General features: G+C 40.5%; 1 protein-coding gene across 1 annotated transcript in view; it reads right to left on the bottom strand.

Annotated features, from left to right (window-relative positions):
• Arl15 (ADP ribosylation factor like GTPase 15) overlaps positions 1 to 18,638 on the bottom strand; it is a 273,220-nt gene that overhangs the window by 225,351 nt on the left and 29,231 nt on the right. Inside the window, exon 3 of the mRNA XM_036207377.1 lies at positions 8,943 to 9,002. Coding sequence (XP_036063270.1) covers positions 8,943 to 9,002 — 60 coding nt within the window. The remainder of the gene's footprint in view (positions 1 to 8,942; positions 9,003 to 18,638) is intronic.

Below are 18,638 nucleotides of genomic sequence, written 5' to 3'. Positions count from 1 at the left end.
ATCTTATCCTATCCATAAACCAAACCCATTGTTCCCTCCATGATTCTGTTCCCATATGTTCTTGTCTGTATTCTTTTCCTTTCTGAAATCTCCTTTGCTCCATCTCAACCTAGATTGCATCCTGTACCAATTCCAGTCATAGGATATAACATATAAAGTATGCATATGCATGTATGTATGTATTATCTCCTGCTCACACAACACAAAAAAAAAATGATAAAATTACCTATAGATCTACCATAACTAACACAAAAACAAATAACTTGAGATTGAGATAAAAGGGCGAGTAAGCACCCAGCGCTGGACAACTTCTGCAGTAGCTCCCAGTGGCCTCTAAGGCTCACAACAGCCAGGGCAAGGCAGACACTGTGAGTTCTGAGGTCATGCATGGGTTAGGTTATACTCCAACAGGAGAACAACCGTCAGCATCACCAGCTATCGGCATGGAAAAGAAAACTGCTTTGGAAAAGCTAAGGGCCTTGCCCAATGTCCCATGGCTTGTTTCGTTGGAGGGAAATACTGGTCACCTGACTTGCAGGGCTGTTGCTGCAACACCACACTGAGACCAAATACACAAGGAAAATTGGTTGTTATTATGATAGCCCCCGGGAGAAACACTAATACTTACTCCCTTGTGAGAGACAAGATACTAAGCTGAGAACACATGACAAATGTTCCAAAGGGACGGTTGGTAGGGCTGCAAGTGTGGAATGACCCACTCCTCCCAAAGCAGGACACAGTGCAACCTTCTGAAACACAGGAGAACGCTGCTGCCAGGGGTCAAAAGGCCAGGAAACGAGTTTCTAGAATAATCGTTATGTATACAGACTTAGAAGTGGACTGTTCAGTACTATACTGGACTATGACCAAAAAGATAGATGTTTAAAATTTCCTAGGGCACTCCTCCAGGAGAAAACAAAAAATTAAGGTCAGGTCTACATGAGCCAGTAATCGACTTCTGGGCCTCTAGATTCATTTATTTGGCTCTGCTGACTGTTTGGCTCAGCATTCCCTTAGCAAGTGTAAAAAACGCTCGAACACCACCACCCTGGGATCCTGTTCAACCAATTCAGATAGCTGTGGCCTTTTAACTCGCATCCAAGTGACTTGGCTTTATACCAACATCATTTCCCCTAGTATAGCCTAAGCTTAAGTGATAGAGTACATGGCCCAGAGAGCCAAGAGTCAAGGTTATTCCTAGTCAAGAAAGGCCTGGTTATTTTCTTAGATAAAGAAACAATGCTCTATCAAGAAGCTTCAATCATACAATACTATATATTACAATAGATCCACAACTATAAAAAGAGAATTAGTAAAAATACCACTGTCCATTCTCAAAGCATCTTTCCCGAGAGCTTTAGGCAATTTAATTTTTCTCTTCCAGCCCAATCCCTTGGGAAATAAACTTGGGGTGATTTATTAAAGCTTGCACTTTACAGATATCAAAACATAGCGAGAGGCTCAGACATAAAGTGGCCGGGTATCTTGAGAGAACAATCCTTGCTAAGTGACATGTCTTCCTTACAATACTGTAACAGATACAGAACATTCATATTTTTCTTGGGTATAGCTGCCTAGAGTTTCCTCAATTGGATGGCTCCACAGTATTCTGTGGTCATGGTCTTATCCGGGTCTCCTGCTCTGCTAGCGCCTTCTTTTGCCTTGGACACAGTTCCTTGTCCCTCTGGTCCACACACCCATCCCTGCCAATATCTAGAACTTTTTCAAATGGCATGCTGCCCTGACACCAGCAAGAAATTCTAATGAGCCCCCCTGTCTCTCAGGCCACGACACCCTCTACACATCTGACTCTACTCTTTTTTTTTTCTGGTGCCAAAGCAACTCGTTGGCTTACCCTGTCTTACTCCTCCCCGACTATCATAACCCTAAGAATTAGAAATTACAGGATTTGTAAGCACGTCCCAGGCCTTTTTTCTCCCATCAGATGTGCAGCAGGGCCCCAGAAGTAATGCATAATAAACACAGGGAAGAGAGGGTGTAGGCGAAAATATAAGAACCACCCTTCCCTCTGAAGTGACTTTCGGCGAAGGGAAACAGATAAGAAAGCTTTGGTTTATTTATTTATTTTTGATGAAGGATATCAAATAGCCCGGATACAAAGGCAGAAATTAAAAGAAACAGGCAACTCTGTCCCCCCTGGGTTGCCGGTCAAGAAGTTTGCCCTGGACAGTTTCTGGAGAAATTAACAAATGCAAATAAGCTGGACAGATAAACAGCACCCTGAGCTAGCTAGCTGGATAGCCTACAGCACCTTTCCCTGTGAGGAGGCAGTTCCTCCAAGAGGACATGGTCAACATCTGTTTCCTATAACAGCTGGCTGCTGAAAGATGCAGCCTTAAAAAAATGGCTGAGCTGACAATCCTCAAAAACCCTTCCGTCACAACTGCACGGACCAGGCAGGCGGGTGACTCCATACAGCCTGCACTTTCTGTGGCTCTTTGGTGCCTGCTTTTCTTTACGAGGTTGGGGACCAAACAAACAAAACAAAACAAAGCAAACCACAACAACAACCACCCAGAACTTCACGGATTTTTCCCCCATTTGATTGACAACTAGCAGCCATTAATACTGCAGTGTAAGAGACAGCTAACTGCTTGTCAGTTTTCCCTTGCCTTTCTGAATGTCATCTCTGAAGACAAGACTACCAGAGAGGGTACAGGGTGGGGATGGTGGCTAGCCGGGGGAGGATGGAAACACAATTCAGACATAACTCACTAGAATACTGGGGCGGGGGAGGCTTTTGGCAAAAATCATTCATGGTCTGAGAATTCAGTTAGGGGATATTATCATATCTGGAGTTTTATTAATTAAAAAAAAACAAAAACAAAAACCAAGCTTTCTAAGAAATAAAATTTTCACCTCTGTATTCTATCAATTCCTATATGAAATTTCCCAATTGGGAAAAGACCATCCATGAATGCATAAGACTCTGTAGATTTAGGAATTGCAAATTTCTGGACTGAAAACTTATCAGAGCTGTGATGTCACCGCAGTAGACAGACGATGCCTTCGGCTCGGCTAAGCACCAGCTGCTTACTTACCCAGGTGATGTGTCTGAATTGCACGAGCCAGACAGAGAATGATTAGGAGGCAAAGACAGATAAGAGAGTTTCCAGGTGAAACCTGAAAACAGAAGTAAAGGTGGCGAGGTGGAAAGGGAAAAGCATGGACTGTCAGCTCATGTAGAGTGCTCGGTCTATGGTAATGGCTGAACTAAAGGAGAGGACATACTCCCTTCCTAGTGGGCTTTTGGTGTGTGCGAGTATAGTGTGTGTGTGTGTGTGTGTGTGTGTGTGTGTGTGTGTGTGAGAGAGAGAGAGGGGGATGATGGGATGAAGGGGGTGGGGCAGGATAAGAATGGCAGAGAGAAGTTAATATGAAATTTGTTCATTTAAGAGACTATGAAGAAAAAAGTTTCATTGAAAGCTGGATTTTTGTTTGTTTTAATTTGCGGGTGGGCCTGGGGGGGGGGGTGGGGAGTAGTGAGACTATAATTTTAATGAACACAAATCTTGCATAATATTAGCTGCAGACAAGGCCAGCTTCATCTAATTGAGCCCTCACAAGACGACTTGCTGTAGAAACTATTGCCACCACATTTCACAGATGAGAAAATACTCAGGAACATGGATGGGCCCAGAATCAAACACAGGGAGTAAGTCTGGACACAAGTCACTGGAGAAGAAAAACTGACTGAAGGAAAAATCCACCTTCCATCCAGGATCCCTGCTAGCTGACACATCAGAAAAGGGGAAGCCAGAGGAAGCACAGGCCTGCAAATCCCAGCACGTAGGAGCATTGGGAAGTCAAAGCCAGCCTGGGCTGTGAGTGAGACTGCATCTCTAAGACATAACCAGGTTAATGAAGTCAACTGGAAGAGAAGAGTTTGACACTAATTTCGGAGAAAACCCTCATGAGTGAAAGCCCGTACTGGTAAAACCAACTCCACGAGAATAACGAAAACCCGTAACTGGGTCGGGGTCGACATTCGCTTTAGCTGGGCAGGATCAGGAGAGCATTAATTCAGCCATTCCCTCTAGTCCTGTAGGAATCATAATTGCTTTTAAGGAAGTAAGGAGGACACAAGGGAACTTCCTGCCTCTCTTCTGAACTACACAGTGCTGTCTTGCTAAGTATAGCCACCATAGCTCCCTAGAAAGGAGCCTAGAGAATATGTACTCTGGAAATATTTGCCGAATGACTAATTAGAATTGGGAAAGGTTCTAATGGGCTGGACATGAGAGGTATGCGGAAGTCAGCCCTGAAGCAGTTAAAAGAAGGGAGAAGCAGGGCTATAGCATCAGGAGTCAGAACAAGGGTTTGATCTGAAAAACTTCAAAACATCAGAATGACCGGAAAAAAAGAAAAATGGATGGTGAAGCAGCCACAGTAACAAGACACTATCTCCTCCAAGCTTTTGGGTAAGGGCAAGGTGTTCACATTTTGTCAAGATGTCGTCCTATGGATGCAATCCTAAGGAAAAATATCAGCACGTGTAGACTTTCAGTGGCACAGACAATAATGATGATGGAAGATGATGCATGGGAACACTTGCTCTTCTACATGCACTGTGCAAACTGCTTCCTATGTCCTGCACACTGCATACACATGCATGCGCCCATTGCCTCACATCTAGCCCCTGTTGTCTTATTGCATGGGAGATGACAACAGTATCTATTCTCCATATACTGAGGATACTGAGGGGAAGAACAGAAGGGAGAAACAAGGAGAAAGTCTAGAGTCCTGACTTCACCTAAAGACAGGCAGAACCACCCTACTGTTGTTCTGCTAAATGGGCCTGCTGTGCCTCTCAGTCATGTATGTTTATGATCATAGATCAGTGTTGCTGGCTCCAGTCAGCTTTGGTCAGAGCACCGGGTGGCAGACTCAAGACTCAAGGTGAAGATGCTCTGAGTAGGTGACTATGGAACACTCACCACTAAAGGAGACATCTCTACCATCCCATCCAAGGCCCACGCAAGAGGGGAAATGAAGGAGCGCACTGAAGAGCCCGTGTGTTGTAGAACACTGTCTTCTGGGCATGAATGGTCCTTGCCCAGCAGCTGCGATTACCTGCCCAGGACTGACCCACCCAACACGCCCTCCTGGAAGGAGAGTGACTCACAAGCCCTAGCCCTCCCTGAGGAGCTACGGGCAGTTCATAGTTGCCATGGAAGTGAGGAGACATTCTTCAGTGATGTAGCCACTGATAAGATGCCAAAGTTCTCCTAAATAGCCCCTTACTCAAGCTCATGTAAGCAACCTAAGCTCACTGGGTCATTGAGAGAGAGAGAGAGAGAGAGAGAGAGAGAGAGAGGAGGAGGAGGAGAGGAGGGGAGGGGAGGGGGGGGGAGGGAAAGGGAGAGAGGGAGAGAGTTGGGAGGGGGAGGCTGGAGGGGCAGGAGGAGGGAAGAGGGGGATCTTTGATTGGTATGTAAAATGAGTAAAAACATTTTCTTAATAAAATAATTTTTAAAAGAAGAAAAAGAAATCAGTTTCTATAGAAAAAAAAAAAAAAGGAGCCGGGCGGTAGTGGCACACACCTTTAATCCCAGCACTCGGGAGGCAGAGGCAGGCGGATCTCTGTGAGTTCGAGGCCAGCCTGGTCTCCAAAGTGAGTTCCAGGAAAAGTGCAGAGCTACACAGAGAAACCCTGTCTCGAAAAACCCAGGAAAAAAAAAAAGAAAGAAAGAAAGAAAGAAAGAAGAAAGAAGAAAAAAGAAGAAAAAAAAGGAGAAAAAAGGGCTGGTTGAGAAGAGGGGGAATCAACAGAAATGGGAAAGGGGCAGGAGGAAAATAGGTAAATATGACCAAAATATTTTGTATAGAGGTACACAAATGTCACAATGAAACCCATTATGATATACAATTAATATATGCCAATAAAACCACAGGTACAACCAGTGCCGCCCAGCAGGAGTGACGGGTGAGATGCAAAGGGCAAGCTACTGTGACCAGTAAAAACTGAACTGGCCCATCCTACTGCCAGGCTGTCTTTACATCATCATTTCTCTAGGACTTCCATATGTGGTTTGTCCCCACTCGTGTTATTATTTTCCAAATCTTCATCCATTTCCCACAGGCATATTCAGGTTTACCTCCACCACCAAGCTTACAGGGGCTGGGTCTTTCTTAAGACTTATTCTCAGCCCTAGACACACTGTGGCAGAATGATTGTGTAAACGGTGGGAAAACACTGTGTAAGAAGGAACTGATGGGAATGCACATCGCAAAACAGAAATGAACAATAGTATAGCACTATGTATCCATATATATATGATATCACATATATATGATATACTCACATGCATACAAAGCATGGATCAGTTACATGCACAAACATAGTTTGTTATTAAGATGACCTGCAGTGACTGTCATTAAACTCCACTAATCACCATTATTTCATCCCAAGCCATTTCTCCTTACTAAATAAGGAAGACACAGTTCGTGTCTTTTTTATTTTGAAACAGTAAGACATTCAACTTAAGGTTGGGAAGGCGGGGGGTGGGGTGGGGGGGTGATGAAAAGCCTTGGAATGTTCTGAAAGGGTAGAGGAAGGTTCTGCCTGCCTCGGCTGGTGGGGAGGAGCAGGGCATGCCATTCTCCTGAGTTAACCCGGGATGAAGACAACCGCCTGTGTCTTCCTCATAATCCTTCACTCTGTCCTTAGCTCTCATCAGCTGCCTACCTTTATCATCTACCTCCTTGAGTTTCTCCCTTGAATTTAGCATTTTCCCGACACTGACAAACCAACTGACCTCCAGTGACCCTATCTCTGAGTAACCACACACTGCTGAATCCCATAGTGGTCCAGAAACACTCAACTCTTTCCCCCTGAGTTAGTTCCAGGGAAACTTGATTTCACTGTTAGAAATCTCCCTAAATGCCCAGCACCTTACATTGAGATGATTCCCTTGGTACCTAGAATATACTTGGAACCCCAGGAAAACTGGATTTTCTTTAGATGTGCTAGCCCAGCTTCTCACATGATCCTTCTGGAATCAGACACAACAGAGCTCCCTATTCCTTAAGTTTTCCATAAATAAGCAAGTGGATGACCCATCAAAACCCAACTCCCTCTGCTGCCCACCTCTGAGGCTGCGAAATAGAATATACAAATTGTTCTACGACGTTGATGTTTTTCAGTGGAAATAGGGTTGTTAGAGGTGAGGGAGGAAAATTAATCTATGGTCGGGCCAGAAATCTGCTCTTCCACACAAATACATGCATAGACCCAAGCATCATTAGTCTGGAACTAGCTTACTGCTCCAATCCCCAAGGTTCTGTCTTGTACCTATGCTGTTCAACCTCCTAACAAACACATGCCACCAAACCCTGTGGGATCCTCTCCATTGTAATTTTCATCTCATCAATTGTCAGGGCACAGTTCGGTTAAACCTCCTTGAGAAAAAACATACTCCTCTCCTACATAACCCTAGCCCTCCAACTTCATCTTTCATGGCCCTCAATTTTAATGGCACAGAGTCAATGTTAACTTCAAGCATTCATTTTTCCTATCTGTCCAGAAACATTCACTATTTATTTCACCCAAATAAACATCTTATACAATAAATCCCTTGCCAATTCACAACAGTTTCTTATAATTGATGAATGTTCAATAAAGGTTTTTTGTTGTTTTTTTTTTTTTTTTAAATCTAGCCTAATAATTAAAACCAAGAGAATTTTCAAACCACACCATTAAATTCTACGGATTTTTATCTTAGGATCTCTGACTGCAAAACATCTACAAATAATATTGTCACTGAGAGAATAACTAACAGAAACCAAAGCATGATTAAAATGTTCCATCTATTAGAAAGCAGTTTAAGAATGTTTTACCCAGAAGTTATTTCAAGGATGTTTATGTTTTACTGCTTGCCAACTTTCTAGCTAAGATCAACATTCATGTTCCTAGGATTTTATTGTCAAATGGTAGTACCACGCATCTTAAGAGAAACCTGTAATTGCTCAATCACAGACACTTCTCAGTATTGATGCTGGAAAAGTCACTGTCAGCTGTCACACTGCTGGACACCTGGGAAGGCCAGTCAACACTTTATTGAACAATATAAGAAGGCATCAATCATTAATAAGATGGCATAATGCTGAGTGTTTCCATTCCACAGCACTAAAAATGAGTCACAATTAGAAATGACCTTGACGGAGAAGGAGAAGAAAATAACAAAAAGCAGGGTAAGGTCACCATCACACAGTAATTAAGAAGACAGAAGAGACCTTTCGAAGTCACTAAACTCCCCGATATTATACTGAACTCTGGCACTCGGCATTTTCTTGTGCCGTTAAGAGAATTTAGTAGGTTCACTGGATTGACTGATTTCTTTGTTAATCTATTTGCATGGGTTAGGACCCTGACTGACATAAAACACAACCCAAAAAATGCCAGACAGAGAGTGTAGTGAAAGACTGACTGATGTATGCTTTGGGGTACAGCCTATCCAATAAATGTGCCTGGCCAGCAAAGAACCCATTGGCAAAGATTTATTATCGGAACAAATAGATTCTAAAAAGCCTGACTACAATTGAACCTGCAGTAGAAATTCACACTTAAATACAATTCTTTGCCCTATGTAGCTCATTTCGTTATTTACTTTTTAAGATTCTTTTCCTACGTTTCCTTTTAGAATAATTAACAAGTAAAAGCAATGATATAGCATTTGCTGTCCTTAGTGTGTAGTCCTATCATTTACACAAAAGAAAGCGAAGTTTATACAACTTACAACTCTAGGATAACTGCTAATCCTTATGTAAAGGGATGGAAGTATTACTATAAAATATACCATTAAGAAAAAAGTAAAAATCAATCACCTGGAACAAATTATCACATTTTAATTACATGTAATACATGAACAGCAAACTTGTAAAGTCAAGGGCAGATGTAGAGAGGATTGTAAAAGTTATACCTCCAAGTTCTTTTACATTCAAGATGGCATTCTGGAATGGCACTGCCTTTATACTAAAACCTAAAATTAGAAAACAGAAAGAGAAGAATTAGCAACTCAAGTTTTACATTGAGACACTTAAGATGTTCAGATCCTGTGTTTGGAGAAAACTAAAGCTTGCTCTCCATAGCTCATATTTATACTAGGAACATCATTTCCAAGATAAAATAGCCTTATATTATCGTCCACTATTTCAAAACATCACTGAACATTATAGCCAAATAAAACACTATCCCCTTCCCTTCAAAATATTATCCTATTCTTTAGCATATAATGATTATGCAAATTTTTAGCAAGTAGAAGAGAGACAGCCAGAAAAAAATAAGAAATTTCAAATAAAATATTGATATATTAAAAATAAAATAATTACACTTTTTTCTTATATATAGGAACTAGTGATTAAAACACTTAAATACCTTATATTTGAATTTTCTTGTATTTGTTAGTATTTCATCTAGGGACACAATAATATATACTTACATTTTTCTTTAAAAGTAAAACTATAAATAATCATTCATACAGAAATAAGTTTTACAAAGCATGTCATAAAACACTGATAATGTTTAGAGAATATAGTTCTGCATCTAATAATACTCAGGGTTTCACTACTCATTCTGAACAATCAATTTAGATGGAACACATAAGAATGTACGCATATAGGTGCACACGGATGCATGCATGCATGAGCACACACATGTACAAACACTGGATATTTCTGAAATCAGTCCTGAGAAACTAGTCTAAAACGGCTTGAGAACACTGGAGACCTGGAGCCTGCAACAGAAACTCCTTGTGGTGATACCTTGTTTGTACTCTTAACAAATAAAGCTTGCCTGAAGATCGGAGGGCAGAGCCAGCCACAGAGTTAGCCATAGAGGTCAGGCAGTGGTGGCACACACCTTTCATCCTAACATTCGGGAGGCAGAGGCAGAGATCTGTCTGGATTTCTGTGAGTTCAAGGCCACCCTAGAAAACAAGAGATCAATCCCAGCTAGGGACACACACCTTTAATCCCAGCACTAGGAAAGTTGAGACAGGAAGTGATATGGCTGGGCAGAGAAAGGAATACAAGGCGGGAGGAGACAGGAACTCACTCTCTTTCAGGCTGAGGAGCTGGTGAAGTAAGAGGTGGTGGCTGTGACTTGCTCTGCTTCTCTGATCTTTCAGCTTTCACCCTTACATCTGGCTACAGGTTTTTATTAAGACCAATCAGGATTTGGGCAGCAACTCCCACCAATTTTTTAAAGCTAATTTTTCAGTAGTTTCAGGGTACAGTTTTAACATGAGCAATTACAAAGAAGTAGTTATTTTTCCACAAAATTACCAGTAGAAAAGAAAAACATACAAAAATATTTTTCACTTAGAATGCCATGATTGATGATGGAGAAAGTGAAAGGCTCTAAGAGGCACACTGTAGGTAAGAACGGTTACATGGCATTGCCTTGCCTTACAAAAAGGATGTATCTTTTTAGCCCGGCCTCTTTTGTATGCTTTCTTTCCATGTTCTCCCAGCATTCTGATAAGCTATAAATTACATTCCATTTATTATAATAATTATTATTATCATCTCATATATTACATCCTGAACAGTTCCCCTCCTCTTCTCTCCCCTTTCTCCCCCTCTCCCCCAGATCATCCTCCCCTCTGTTTCCCCTCAGAAACAAGCAGATCTCCCAGGGACATCAACCAAACACAGCATAACAAGCTATGATAAGATGAGGCACGTACCACCACATCAAGGCTGGGCCAGGCAACCCAGGAGGAGGAAAAAGGTCCCACAAGCAGGCAAAAGAGTTAGAGACAGCCCCTGCTCCCTCTGTTAGGAATCCCACCGGAACACCAAGATACTCAGCCATAACACAGATGCAAAGGACAGATCAGACCCCTATAGGCTCCCTGATGTCTGCAAGCCCTCATGAGTCCCAGCCAATTGATTCTGTGGGCCATGTTCTCTTGGTGTCCCTGATCCCTCTGGTTCCTTTAAACAACCACCACCACCACCACCACCACCACCACCACCACCACCACCACCCCGTGGGAGAACTCCCCGAACTCCTTCTAATGTTTGGCTGTGTGACTCTGCATCTGCTCCCATCAGCTGCAGGATAAAGTCTCTCTGGTCTCCTTGATGAGGATTCTGCTAGGCTCTGCTCCCAGAACACTCTGCAGGCAGGATAAGCTGTAGGTTTTGTGGCTGGGTTGATGTCCCAATCCCTCCACTTGGGGCCTTGCCTAGTTACAGAAGATGGCCAGCTCAGGCTCTGTGTTCCCCATTACTAAGAGTAAAGACTAAGGTTACTCTTGTAGATTCCATGGAGTTTGCACTGCACTGGAGCTCCACCTCGCCACCCCGCCGTGACTATCAATTCCATCGTTTCTCCAGTATCCCTCACCACTTGGTCCCTCTTGTTCCCACCATCATACACTCCCAAGTTCACTGGTGAGATCGATTCTATTTCCCCCTCCTTGTTACTGAGCTCCTCTGGGTCTGTGGACCGTAGAATGATTATCTTTTACTGTACAGCTAATATCCATTTATAAGTGAGTACATCCATGTTTGCTTTCAGGGTCTGGGTTACCTCACTCAAGATGATATTTTTTCACATTCCATCCATTTGCCTACAAATTTCATGATGTTATTGCTTTTAACAGCTGAGTAATATCCTATTGTGTAAATGTACCACATTTTCTTTATCCATCCTTTGGTTGAGGGACATCTAGGTTGTTTCCAGGTTCTGGCTATTACAAATAACGCTGCTATGAACATATCTGAGCAAGTGTCCTTATGGTACTTGATGCTGAACATCCTTTGGGTGTATGCCCAAGAGTGGTATAGCTGGGTCTTGAGGTAAATTGATTCCCAATTCTCTGAGACACCACCATACTGATTTCCAAAGTTTGCACTCCCAACTAGCAATGGAGGAGTGTTCCCCTTATTTCACATCCTCGCCAACATAAGCTGTCAATTGTGTTTTTTGATCTTGGTCACTTTTACACTCCATTTTTAAGGCTGCATTTGATAATAGTTGAAGCACTGACTTTGGAATCAGACAGCTAGACTTACTCTTCCAGTGTGGGCAACTTCCTAGCCTTAGTTTTCTCATTTGTAAAGTAGGGATGGCAGCATCTACTTCACAGCCTTGTCATAGAATGACATGATATAGATACTGGGTCTATTACAAGTTAAAGGTGCAGAAAGTTGCTGAATCTTTATGTGTGTGTGTGTGTGTGTGTGTGTGTGTGTGTGTGTGAGAGAGAGAGAGAGAGAGAGAGAGAGAGAGAGAGAGAGAGAGAGAGAGAGAGAGAATATCCCCTGTGCTGAAATATTGGAGTGTACCTGGGCCTGCAGCAAAGCCTCTCCAGGTGTCTGGCCTCTGGGAAATCAGGGACAGTCGGTGCCAATCACAATACTCCTACAGGCACCGAAATTCCCCTGCAGGAGACTTGGATGCTTGAATATCTCTACCTACCTCACATGGATAGTGTCTGGATTAAATGGCAATGATTGTGAAATCCTGGCAACAAACGGCCTCTGCAGATGCTAAACAGTCTATTAGTGGTTATGCTTAAGACAACTCTCGAGAATGGATTTTCCAGAGAAGCAGGGCAGGTCCAAACTTTGATAAAGAAAGTTATGGAACACAACAGTAATGTTTAATTGGCTTTGATTCTTAAAAGTTGACAGCAGGCAGGGACTCAAAAGAGAACCAATATTCTTCCAGAAATGGCCACAGCCATATGCAAAATGCAACTTTAAACATGTATTAATCCAATAGGCAGGTAATGTGATTGTTACTATCTTTAAATATTTGCAGATCCTCATAATAAACTAACTACAAAAATATCAACTGTTCATGTTAAGTAACCAAGTAATCTTATTTATAAGCATATAATTGTTTCTGCAGAATACTCATAAATGCTTTCTCCCCAGAATGAACACGTGTAGCTAGATTTATACTACAAATATATTCATAGTCTCCTATACTTTGGTCTCCATATTATTCATATATTCAGCTACAGTAACTGCTGCTCAGAAAACAAAGTCTAGAACATCAATTCAAAAAAAACAAGAAAATGAACTTTTCATGGAAGAGAAAGAATATTTCTCTATTTCGGTAATTCTAAATATTTGCAAAGACTAAGCAAGGAAACTGAAAGGGTAAAGGAGCATTTTCAGTTCACAGATGTCCAACCAAGAAGACATGAAAAACCACACTATATGTTATTTCTGTTTACAGTGGGTTGGATGAGATGAAGAGTTAATAAAATTAGTCACTGGTTAATAAAAAAAAGTCAAACCATCAAAAACTGTCCAGGGATTGCTTTAAAAAATGAAAGCATGGGCTACAGAGTATAAAAGTCTAGCTTCAAATCTTGGCTCCATCCATTACTAGCTGTTTGCTTTTAGCAGAGAGGAAGCCTTGTCTGATGTTTAAAAAATGCTTATTTCTCCAGATTCCAATGCTGCTAAGGATCTTTACCCATTACTTACTTTACCTGCTGTGGTGACCCCAATGGCACTATCAGTACACTGTCCCAAGGAGAAAATGAAGCGAAGTGCTACATGGAATACCTGAACCTAGATCTTGCCGCCAGAGCCGTAAGTGAGTGCTTTGACTCCTGCAGGTACCAGGGAGCAGGCAGAATCACACTGACATGTTTACTACTGAGCTAGGGATGGTGGCTCTGACTGGGCAACATGTGTGACTAATAAACCCACATATTTATTTTCCTTTATGTCTATTAATAATTTGACATGAGCAACCCAAATTAATTTCTCAAAGTTAAACAACATTTTTTTTTTAACTGGAGCAAAAATAATAGCATGAGTTTAGAAAGCTCTTCTTGCTAGACATTTTTAATAAGACCTGGAACTTGGGAAGGAAGTGGTAACTTCCAACTGACTGGGCCCTGACAGCATGAAAACCTCCTGCTTCTGCAAACTCTGAGTCCTCTGATTGCTTCCCTGGGAGTCTGTGCTGATGTGACAAGACACTCCCTCAGAGTGCTCAAACTCACCAGCCACAGTTTCATATGGCTTTGGCCTTAAGTTCTCAACTACAAAATGAGCAGACTGAATTAGCTCTTTAAGATTTCCTTTAAAATTAGTATTCCATTATTTATATTCAACACGAAGGAGGAAATAATAGTAACAGCTGAGTCAAATCTTAATGGCCTCTCGTGTTTGGCTGAAGACCACAAGGGTAGTCTCCCTGGGCACCATTCAAATAGCAGGATGGCTGAAGCCTAAGTTGCCCACTCATTTTTTCCTGGCATATCTGAGCTACATTAGTAAGACTGAAACCTCCCCTAAGATTTTACCCCACAAATTTTAATAAATATATGACTTGGTAACTCTTTGGGGAAATAATTGTTTGCTTAGCCTCTCCATCAATGTTTTGCAATCCCTAAATCTAACAAAACCTGTAATACAGGGGAGATGAATTTGTAAGTTTTGTACAGGGAAAGCATTCCTGGAATTATAACAAAACTAGTTTCGGAGGAAGGTCAGTCTATTTTTATTCATCATGTGTTACACATAAATGTTTGACTTGGGCCTACACCCCAGTTCCTCATCTCCCCCTCCCCCAAAACCGCACAAATGCACTCCGATACTTAACGTGTGATTTTAGAATTCCTGGATCCCTCTAAAGATGGACTGAAGGGAAAAAAAAGCATGCCAGAGATCTGGTAGTCTTGACCAAGACCAAAAGCATTATTTATGCCATGACAGCTTTGTGATGTTTGGACAAAAATCCAGCAAAAGTCTTCTCAATAGGATTTCAATATCATAAAAGGAAATTTAATCTACTGGCATTTATAAAGCGCAATCCTTTAAACACTTCATTCAACTTCTTGGGAAAAATTTTCTGTCTTCCTTTCCAACTATCACCATCTTTGGCCACTGGCAATTTTTCAAGAACAAAAATATACATGGATAGGTATAGATCCAGAAAGAGATTTTCAACTTCTTCTTCTTCTTTTTTTTTTTTTTTTTTTTTTCCAATTCAAAGTACTTAGTTTTCTCTCTCAATAGTTCTTGAGCTCTGTCAATACATTATTCTAAGCCTCTGGATTCCATTCTTCTGGCTCAAAAAAGGAAAAACGTAGTGAATAATCTACAGCTTACCAACTGCTCTTAACAACTCATAGTAGGTCCACAGGCAAGGTGCTCACTCAGACAGAACTCACTTTTATTTTCAGACCTCAGGAGAAGCTACCCAGCTTCTCTCTCTCAACAGCTCCTGCTTTCCGGAGGGTTTCGTGGCCCTTTGAGTTCTGACAACTTAAGTATCTTTTAAAAATTATGTCAAAGCTGAAAGATGGTTGAAGTTAACGATCCAATAAAATTTGGATTCCTTTTCTTCCTGGAAAAAGAGCAGGCATGCTTTGCTGGAACTGGGTGGACCTGCCGCCCTTCTCGGGGATTGCTATCAATTCGTAAGAAACCCAGGCTTAATAAAGACCCTCTTCTTAATTGTTGAAAAACAATTATTTCATCTTAATTTGATTTATATTTTCAAGACATTATAAAACAGAGAATTAATTTAGAACAATAAAATTTCCTCATAACACATCAACAAAGCACATTATTATTACTTTTACATATTCATTCCCAGTTTATTCAAATACATGTTTCTATAGCCTAATTTTAAAAAATGAATGTGAACTTAACGTTTTCATTTTCTTTAACAGAAGACAATATATATTTTCCAGTCTCAACCATTTCAATTGAGGTTCCAAATCTTATTTATTAACAAGCTCCCTTGCTTTAGGGCATTTATATTGCTTTGAAGTTTCACTTATAAACAATGTTGCAAGGATTTGCCTTAAAGACATAGTTTCTTTTACATTAGTAACTTAGGACAAATTGCCAGTTGTGCCTATATTAGGCCTGTTATTTCTTTCTATTTCTTACTATGTTGAGAATTTTTTATAAGAAATTGGTGTTGGAAATCATCAGGGATTTCAGTTTTTCATTTATAGATACTGAAAATTAAATTTATTTTCTTTTTGATGACAGTGAGGATTGAGCCTGGAGTTTGGCACGTGCTAGATAAGCACTCAACTACTGAGATAGGCTTAGCCCCAGACTGAAGTTTTCATGTAAAACCAACTTTGCATTCCTAGGATAGATGTAACTTGGTTATAACATCCTACTGATATGCCATTATGTTTGATACTGTTAGATTTTGTTTTGAATTCTTGCATCTCTGTGCATGTGGAATGAGTGATCTATAGTCTTTCTGTAATGTCATTATCTGATTTTAGTTCAGGTTAATGCTGGTTTTACAAGGAAATGTAAAGTTTTCATTCCCCTTCAATTTTCTAGAAAATACAGAAAACTGACATATTTTTTCCTTGCCAATACTCCCCTTACCCCGCAACAAAGTGTTTGGCAGGATCCATCAATGATGCCAGCTCCAGGTTTCCTTAACGATGTTTCCAGTTTCTTTAGTAGACAAAGAAATATCAGGATTCTCTGCTTCTTGAATGTGACTGGAAGGTTTGCCTTTCAAAGAAGTGTCGACTTCATCCATATTATCAAACTTACTGGCAGAAAGCTGCTGCAAATATTCTCTTCTTACCCTCTGAATACTTAAATAATGTGTCTGTCATTTGTAAAGTACTGGCAATTTACATCTTTTAAAATTCTTCCTGATCTGTGTAGCTAAGCCACATCAATTTTATTCTTCTAAAAACAGAAATCAGTTTCTGGCTTCCTGCATCTCTTCTATTATTAATTAGCTTCATTGGTTTTTACTTCTATCTTTATTATTTCTTTTAGGATTCTTTTAGAATATTTAGGATTTAACTGATGGTTTTCTTTTTACTTTCTCTTTGAAGAAGCTATGACCATTGATGTGTGGCTTGCTTTCTTTTTCTTTCTTCTTTTGAGATGTATTTATGTTTCTGAGTGTTTTGCCTGCATGTCTGTCTGTGTACTATATGCATGCCTGGTGCTGGATGAGGAAGGTGGGTCTCCTAGATCTGGAGATATGAATGGTTGTGAGGTGCGATGGGGGTTCTGGGAAACGAACCCAGGTTCTCTGCAATAGCAAGCATTCTTACAACTGAGCCATCTCTCCAGCCCCGAGTCCCTTCATTTCTAATACCAATGCTCAATTCTATAAATTTCCCCCAAAGTCCTGCTTTGGGGGCCTGCGGGTGGAGAGAGGAAAAAAGGGAAACTGTGGTCGGGAAGTAAAATAAAGAAATTAAATAAAAAACATACCAATTAAAAAAGAGGCATATCACAAACTCGGATAAGTTGTCATTTGGTGCAAGATGACTTTAGTTACTCTTTTGAGATTTCAATCCAGAAGCTGGCAAGAAGCAAGTTAATTTTCAAATATTTGGAAACTGTCTCCAAAGGATGTTTTTGTTAATGACTTTTAATTCAATCCTACGATAATGGCAGGCCCTTAGTCTGGGGACCACACATAGCCCACACTTAACTTAAAACATTGTAAATTTTTTGTGTGTGTAGTACTTGGGGCGGGGGGGTTATCAATCAACTCCATTTTGTGGTTCCTATGCATGAACTTTGCAGATAACAATGTTTAAGGGCTGGATTATGCCTATTATACGCTGAAAACATATTTAGTATTATTAGAGTCTATCTAAACGAATTGACATTTGTTTTATATATTATAGTAGGTAATTATTTAATTTAGTACATGTTCAAAGGCGCATGGGAAGAATGGAGGTCTGCTGTGGCTGTGTGGAGTGATATGGAAAAGTTAACCAGGTCATGTTGTTGGACAGTGTTGCTCAATACTATTATATCTAGGCTGATTGCCAGCCCCTAACTATCAATTGGTGAAACAAAAATTTCTCTTTTTAGCTGTGGGTTTGTCTACTTCACTCTGATGTTCTATCATGTTTTATTTTGTTTATTTGGAAGACTTAGTGTTAGATACATAAGTACTCAGTTTTCTTGGTTAAAATGATCCCTTCATCACTATGAAATAAACTTTGTTGTTCTCTGTATTATTCTTTGCTCTAAAGTTCACATTGTCTGACAATGATGCAATCACTCTAATTTTTTGTTTTATACTACTGGACTTCTATCTTTTTCTATTCATTTACTGCAAATAATTTGTGTTTATATTTAAAATTTGTTCCCTAAAGTCAATCCTCAGTTGAATTGTTCATTTTTTTTCTAAACTTGGTCATAGCCATTCAGCCTTAATTGAGGAGTTTAGGTCATTTACATTTAATAGTTGTTGGTGAGGCTTGAGTAGATTGCCTTGCTCCTTGTGTCCAGTTTGTTCCTTCTGTTCTCATTTCCTTTCTCATTGCTCCTCCGCCTGCTTCCTCACTGGGTAATTTGCCTGATACGTTCGTGAAAACAGTTTTGTCTGTGTTGTGCTTTTAACCTTTTTTTAAAAATGTTTTCATGGGAGTAACTGTTTTAGGAGGTTAAATCAGTTCTGATTATTATATTTGGATGAGAATCAGAAAACATTAAGTTTTCATGCTCTTTCTAGCCTTCCTTGAACACCTTCAGACTTTCCTTTATTCTCAGGTGACTATGCCTACACATCTATAAGAATGCTCACATGAGACCCGTCCTTGCTGAAACAAAATCCATTAACACTTTTTCTTTTCTTTTCTTTTTTTTTTTCCTGTCCTGAAAAGATAGTTTATATG

The sequence above is a fragment of the Onychomys torridus genome, chromosome 15 (assembly GCF_903995425.1).
Source record: "Onychomys torridus chromosome 15, mOncTor1.1, whole genome shotgun sequence".
Lineage (NCBI taxonomy): Eukaryota > Metazoa > Chordata > Mammalia > Rodentia > Cricetidae > Onychomys > Onychomys torridus.
Note: the sequence above shows the minus strand (reverse complement) of the source record. Positions and strands in the feature narration are given on the sequence as shown.